Here is a 7,619-nt window from a genome sequence, read left to right on the forward strand (position 1 = left end):
TCAAAACCGATTTCTCTTATGTCAGAGTCGTTTAGAGTGAAGACTAGGTGGAGTGTGTGTGTGTGTGTGTGTGTGTGTGTGTGTGTGTGTGTGTGTGTGTGTGTGTGTGTGTGTGTGTGTGTGTGTGTGTGTGTGTGTGTGTGTAGTACCCATTCAAAGAGCCAAAGCTCATCCTCCGCAATCCCAGCTAGGTGAGTACAACTAGGTTAGTAAACACACACACAGAGTTCACCTAACAGTGACAAAAAGGTACCCAGGAGTTAGTCAACTGTTTGTTGGTGCATCCTGCGGATGTGTGTTTGTGAGAGAGAAATATATGCAGTAGACATGAATATTAGGTGGTGGTTAGTACATAACTCACCCGACGGTTGGAATTCGGGGTCCATGAACTAACAAATCGTTCCTACAGGTACAAATAGCACGCACACACACACACACACACACACACACATAGATTCGTTCCTCTCAATGTTTGCCGACGATGCAAAAATTATGAGGAGGATTGAAACAGAGGATGATAGTAGGAGGCTACAAGATGACCTGGATAGACTGAGTGAATGGTCCAACAAATGGCTGTTGAAGTTCAACCCGAGTAAATGCAAAGTAATGAAACTAGGCAGTGGAAACAGGAGGCCAGGCACAGGATACAGAATAGGAGATGAAGTACTTAATGAAACAGACAGAGAGAAAGATCTAGGAGTTGATATCACACCAAACCTGTCTCCTGAAGCCCACATAAAGAGAATAACGTCTGCGGCATATGCGAGGCTGGCTAACATCAGAACGGCGTTCAGGAACCTGTGTAAGGAATCATTCAGAATCTTGTACACCACATATGTAAGACCAATCCTGGAGTATGCGGCCCCAGCATGGAGCCCGTACCTTGTCAAGCACAAGACGAAGCTGGAAAAAGTCCAAAGGTATGCCACTAGACTAGTTCCAGAACTAAGAGGCATGAGTTACGAGGAAAGGCTGCGGGAAATGCACCTTACGACACTGGAAGACAGAAGAGTAAGGGGAGACATGATCACAACCTACAAAATCCTCAGAGGAATCGACCGGGTAAACAAGGATAAACTTTTCAACACTGGTGGGACGCGAACAAGGGGACACAGGTGGAAACTGAGTACTCACATGAGCCACAGAGACGTTAGAAGGAACTTTTTCAGTGTCAGAGTAGTTAACGGATGGAATGCATTAGGCAGTGATGTGGTGGAGGCTGACTCCATACACAGTTTTAAATGTAGATATGATAGAGCCCAGTAGGCTCAGGAATCTGTACACCAGTTGATTGACAGTTGAGAGGCGGGACCAAAGAGCCAAAGCTCAACCCCCGCAAGCACAAATAGGTGAGTACAAATAGGTGAGTACATACCGGGGTGGGGGAGGGGGGGTGACAGAGTGGACAGCGCTCTAAACTCGTGGACCTAGGGACCGGGGTTCGATCTTTCGGCACCGCCGGAAAAGCAAATGGGCAAATTCCTTCACCCAGATGCACCTGTTATCTAGCAGTGAAAAGGTACCTGGGAGTAAGATAGCTGCTACAGGCTGCTTCCTGTGTGATGGTGGGGGGGGGGGGGGGAATTAGTAGTTAGTAACAGTTGATTGATTGACAGTTGAGAGGCGGGCCGAAAGAGCAGAGCTCAACCCCCGCATGCACAACTAGGTGAGGTACACACAGATGAGCCCTACACACACAGTAAGTCTACTATAATGAAACAAGGCGATCCAAACTCTTCAGCCTTCAATAACAATAAATATAAGGAAACCAGCGTAACAATCTTTAAGAGAGAGCGTGAACAGTTTGTGGAGATAATGCTTGATGAGTCGGTTAGTGAGGGACATGCGGGCCTGCGGGCCGCTAACACCAATAGACACACTGATCAAGCTATCGTCAGGGAAGCCTGGCCCCAGGCAGGGCTGAGAGGTGAGAAACTCTCTAAACCGACCACAGGTAAACCACAGGCAGAGGCACCCAAGGGGGGGGGGTGAAGGTGAGGGTGGTGAAGGTGTGGGTGGTGAAGGTGAGGAGGGGGGGTGAGAGGAAGGTGAGGGGGGGGGAATGGTGAGGAGGCAGCCCGTCCTCCAAAAATGGGGAGGTAAATGTAACAGCACAAGTATCTTATCTTGAGGTTATCTTAAGTAAGTGCAATTATGTACTATTCATAGTAGTCAGGAATTGTACTTATTTTCACTTAGTATTAAACCGTACTGTCAAATTTATTGTGAATATTTGAGTTTACCTGAAAAGCTGAATAGAAAACCACGACCTAACCTAACCTTCTTAGTGTTTGAAGATAAGCATTCTATTGCTTCTTAATTACAACTAGTACTTAATATTGATATTATTATATTGTATAATAATAATATATTATTAGTATAATTGATATTACAGTTTTATAAAACTATTAAAACAAAACAAAAATATTTCAATATATTGTAAAGTAGCTCAGGATATTTTCAAATTTTGTACAAAATCTCTATTATTTAATAAAACTGAAAAAGAAATTCCTGATATTTAAAACTCGTGTATAGCACAGTGAACTTGAAAACTTCATCCTAAAATTCTGAATGTCTTAACAGAAAACGAGGAGAATAAATGGGGAGGTAAATGTAACAGCTCCATAAGTGCAATTATGTACTACGTATGACTGTAAGGAAATGTACTTATTGCACTTAGCATTAAACCGTACTGACAATTCGGAGGATGGGTCGCGAGAGGAGCATGTAGAAGAGTTTAGGGCAGGTAGGAGATACTGATACATTAAGCAGCTCCTCTAGCGGCAAGATAACAGCTTGAGTCTGAGTGGGTGCCAACGAGGCTGGCCTGAGTGCCAACGAGGCTGGCTTGGGTGCCAACGAGGCTGGCCTGAGTGCCAACGAGGCTGGCTTGGGTGCCAACGTTACTGGCCTGGGTGCCAACGAGGCTGGCCTGAGTGCCAACGAGGCTGGCCTGGGTGCCAACGAGGCTGGCCTGAGTGCTAACGAGGCTGGCTTGGGTGCCAACGTTACTGGCCTGGGTGCCAACGAGGCTGGCCTGGGTGCCAACGTTACTGGCCTGGGTGCCAACGAGGCTGGCCTGAGTGCCAACGAGGCTGGCCTGGGTGCCAACGTTACTGGCCTGGGTGCCAACGAGGCTGGCTTGGGTGCCAACGTTACTGGCCTGGGTGCCAACGAGGCTGGCTTGGGTGCCAACGTTACTGGCCTGGGTGCCAACGAGGCTGGCTTGGGTGCCAACGTTACTGGCCTGGGTGCCAACGAGGCTGGCCTGAGTGCCAACGAGGCTGGCTTGGGTGCCAACGAGGCTGGCCTGAGTGCCAACGAGGCTGGCTTGGGTGCCAACGTTACTGGCCTGGGTGCCAACGAGGCTGGCCTGAGTGCCAACGAGGCTGGCCTGGGTGCCAACGTTACTGGCCTGGGTGCCAACGTTACTGGCCTGGGTGCCAACGTTACTGGCCTGGGTGCCAACGAGGCTGGCCTGGGTGCCAACGAGGCTGGCCTGGGTGCCAACGTTACTGGCCTGGGTGCCAACGTTACTGGCCTGGGTGCCAACGAGGCTGGCCTGGGTGCCAACGTTACTGGCCTGGGTGCCAACGTTACTGGCCTGGGTGCCAACGAGGCTGGCCTGGGTGCCAACGAGGCTGGCCTGGGTGCCAACGTTACTGGCCTGGGTGCCAACGAGGCTGGCTTGGGTGCCAACGTTACTGGCCTGGGTGCCAACGAGGCTGGCCTGGGTGCCAACGAGGCTGGCCTGGGTGCCAACGAGGCTGGCCTGAGTGCCAACGAGGCTGGCCTGGGTGCCAACGTTACTGGCCTGGGTGCCAACGAGGCTGGCCTGGGTGCCAACGAGGCTGGCCTGGGTGCCAACGAGGCTGGCCTGAGTGCCAACGAGGCTGGCCTGGGTGCCAACGTTACTGGCCTGGGTGCCAACGAGGCTGGCTTGGGTGCCAACGTTACTGGCCTGGGTGCCAACGTTACTGGCCTGGGTGCCAACGTTACTGGCCTGGGTGCCAACGAGGCTGGCCTGAGTGCCAACGAGGCTGGCCTGGGTGCCAACGTTACTGGCCTGAGTGCCAACGAGGCTGGCCTGGGTGCCAACGTTACTGGCCTGGGTGCCAACGAGGCTGGCCTGGGTGCCAACGTTACTGGCCTGGGTGCCAACGTTACTGGCCTGGGTGCCAACGTTACTGGCCTGGGTGCCAACGAGGCTGGCCTGAGTGCCAACGAGGCTGGCCTGGGTGCCAACGTTATTGGCCTGAGTGCCAACGAGGCTGGCCTGGGTGCCAACGTTACTGGCCTGGGTGGCAACGTTACTGGCCTGGGTGCCAACGAGGCTGGCCTGGGTGCCAACGTTACTGGCCTGGGTGCCAACGTTACTGGCCTGGGTGCCAACGAGGCTGGCTTGGGTGCCAACGTTACTGGCCTGGGTGCCAACGAGGCTGGCCTGGGTGCCAACGAGGCTGGCCTGAGTGCCAACGAGGCTGGCCTGGGTGCCAACGTTACTGGCCTGGGTGCCAACGAGGCTGGCCTGGGTGCCAACGTTACTGGCCTGGGTGCCAACGAGGCTGGCTTGGGTGCCAACGTTACTGGCCTGGGTGCCAACGTTACTGGCCTGGGTGCCAACGAGGCTGGCCTGGGTGCCAACGTTACTGGCCTGGGTGCCAACGTTACTGGCCTGGGTGCCAACGAGGCTGGCCTGAGTGCCAACGAGGCTGGCTTGGGTGCCAACGAGGCTGGCCTGAGTGCCAACGAGGCTGGCTTGGGTGCCAACGTTACTGGCCTGGGTGCCAACGAGGCTGGCCTGAGTGCCAACGAGGCTGGCCTGAGTGCCAACGAGGCTGGCTTGGGTGCCAACGTTACTGGCCTGGGTGCCAACGAGGCTGGCCTGAGTGCCAACGAGGCTGGCTTGGGTGCCAACGTTACTGGCCTGGGTGCCAACGAGGCTGGCCTGGGTGCCAACGTTACTGGCCTGGGTGCCAACGAGGCTGGCTTGGGTGCCAACGTTACTGGCCTGGGTGCCAACGTTACTGGCCTGGGTGCCAACGTTACTGGCCTGAGTGCCAACGAGGCTGGCCTGGGTGCCAACGTTACTGGCCTGGGTGCCAACGTTACTGGCCTGGGTGCCAACGTTACTGGCCTGGGTGCCAACGTTACTGGCCTGGGTGCCAACGTTACTGGCCTGGGTGCCAACGAGGCTGGCCTGGGTGCCAACGTTACTGGCCTGGGTGCCAACGTTACTGGCCTGGGTGCCAACGTTACTGGCCTGGGTGCCAACGTTACTGGCCTGGGTGCCAACGAGGCTGGCCTGGGTGCCAACGTTACTGGCCTGGGTGCCAACGTTACTGGCCTGGGTGCCAACGAGGCTGGCCTGGGTGCCAACGAGGCTGGCCTGGGTGCCAACGTTACTGGCCTGGGTGCCAACGTTACTGGCCTGGGTGCCAACGAGGCTGGCTTGGGTGCCAACGTTACTGGCCTGGGTGCCAACGTTACTGGCCTGAGTGCCAACGAGGCTGGCCTGGGTGCCAACGTTACTGGTCTGGGTGCCAACGTTACTGGCCTGGGTGCCAACGTTACTGGCCTGGGTGCCAACGTTACTGGCCTGGGTGCTAACGTTACTGGCCTGGGTGCCAACGTTACTGGCCTGGGTGCCAACGTTACTGGCCTGGGTGCCAACGTTACTGGCCTGGGTGCCAACGAGGCTGGCCTGGGTGCCAACGTTACTGGCCTGGGTGCCAACGTTACTGGCCTGGGTGCCAACGTTACTGGCCTGGGTGCCAACGTTACTGGCCTGGGTGCCAACGTTACTGGCCTGGGTGCCAACGTTACTGGCCTGGGTGCCAACGTTACTGGCCTGGGTGCCAACGAGGCTGGCCTGGGTGCCAACGTTACTGGCCTGGGTGCCAACGTTACTGGCCTGGGTGCCAACGTTACTGGCCTGGGTGCCAACGTTACTGGCCTGGGTGCCAACGAGGCTGGCCTGGGTGCCAACGTTACTGGCCTGGGTGCCAACGTTACTGGCCTGGGTGCCAACGAGGCTGGCCTGGGTGCCAACGCGGCTGGCCTGGGTGCCAACGTTACTGGCCTGGGTGCCAACGTTACTGGCCTGGGTGCCAACGTTACTGGCCTGGGTGCCAACGAGGCTGGCCTGGGTGCCAACGAGGCTGGCCTGGGTGCCAACGTTACTGGCCTGGGTGCCAACGTTACTGGCCTGGGTGCCAACGTTACTGGCCTGGGTGCCAACGAGGCTGGCCTGGGTGCCAACGTTACTGACCTGGGTGCCAACGTTACTGGCCTGGGTGCCAACGTTACTGGCCTGGGTGCCAACGTTACTGGCCTGGGTGCCAACGTTACTGGCCTGGGTGCCAACGAGGCTGGCCTGGGTGCCAACGTTACTGGCCTGGGTGCCAACGTTACTGGCCTGGGTGCCAACGAGGCTGGCCTGGGTGCCAACGAGGCTGGCCTGGGTGCCAACGTTACTGGCCTGGGTGCCAACGTTACTGGCCTGGGTGCCAACGTTACTGGCCTGGGTGCCAACGTTACTGGCCTGGGTGCCAACGTTACTGGCCTGGGTGCCAACGAGGCTGGCCTGGGTGCCAACGTTACTGGCCTGGGTGCCAACGTTACTGGCCTGGGTGCCAACGTTACTGGCCTGGGTGCCAACGTTACTGGCCTGGGTGCCAACGTTACTGGCCTGGGTGCCAACGAGGCTGGCCTGGGTGCCTAACGAGGCTGGCCTGGGTGCCAACGTTACTGGCCTGGGTGCCAACGTTACTGGCCTGGGTGCCAACGTTACTGGCCTGGGTGCCAACGAGGCTGGCCTGGGTGCCAACGAGGCTGGCCTGGGTGCCAACGTTACTGGCCTGGGTGCCAACGTTACTGGCCTGGGTGCCAACGTAGGCTGGCCTGGGTGCCAACGAGGCTGGCCTGGGTGCCAACGTTACTGGCCTGGGTGCCAACGTTACTGGCCTGGGTGCCAACGTTACTGGCCTGGGTGCCAACGAGGCTGGCCTGGGTGCCAACGAGGCTGGCCTGGGTGCCAACGTTACTGGCCTGGGTGCCAACGTTAGGCTGGCCTGGGTGCCAACGAGGCTGGCCTGGGTGCCAACGAGGCTGGCCTGGGTTCCAACGTTACTGGCCTGGGTGCCAACGAGGCTGGCCTGGGTGCCAACGAGGCTGGCCTGAGTGACAGCTTCGTCAGCCAGTGTGGCCATATGTGTACCAACCCAACCAACCCACCTCTCCCACGAGGCGCAGACAAAGAAAACGTCAAAATATATCCCAGCTACAAGTGTTCTAAATCGCCACATTTACTACCAAATGGACCAGACCGTAGAAAATGCGACGCATTAGGAGAATGAAAAGCCTCGATGTGCTAGGAGAGTTGCTTGGGTTCTTCTTAAGCAAAACAGTCGCATTATTTACGGAGTGTCGAACTGGGAGAAGAGGAAGCCACAATGTCTTCAGTTCGCTTTCAATTTCAATTATATGTTAAGGTTACGATAGATATTGTTGCTGGCAAGTTGAAGTTGCATGTGCAGTCACCCTGTACTCACCTAGTTGTGCCTGCGGGGAGTTGAGCTTCGGCTCTTTGGTCCCGCCTCTCAACTGTCAATCAACTG

General features: G+C 56.3%; 1 protein-coding gene across 1 annotated transcript; it reads left to right on the top strand.

Annotated features, from left to right (window-relative positions):
• Positions 1 to 1,713: 1,713 nt before the first annotated feature.
• On the top strand, positions 1,714 to 6,724 carry LOC138363121 (autotransporter adhesin BpaC-like). The gene is made up of 2 exons (XM_069322111.1): positions 1,714 to 1,830; positions 2,822 to 6,724. The coding sequence occupies exons 1-2, from the start codon at positions 1,714 to 1,716 to the stop codon at positions 6,722 to 6,724; spliced, it is 4,020 nt and encodes a 1,339-aa protein (XP_069178212.1).
• Positions 6,725 to 7,619: the final 895 nt, after the last annotated feature.

This window comes from Procambarus clarkii, chromosome 10 (genome assembly GCF_040958095.1).
Source record: "Procambarus clarkii isolate CNS0578487 chromosome 10, FALCON_Pclarkii_2.0, whole genome shotgun sequence".
Classification (NCBI taxonomy): domain Eukaryota; kingdom Metazoa; phylum Arthropoda; class Malacostraca; order Decapoda; family Cambaridae; genus Procambarus; species Procambarus clarkii.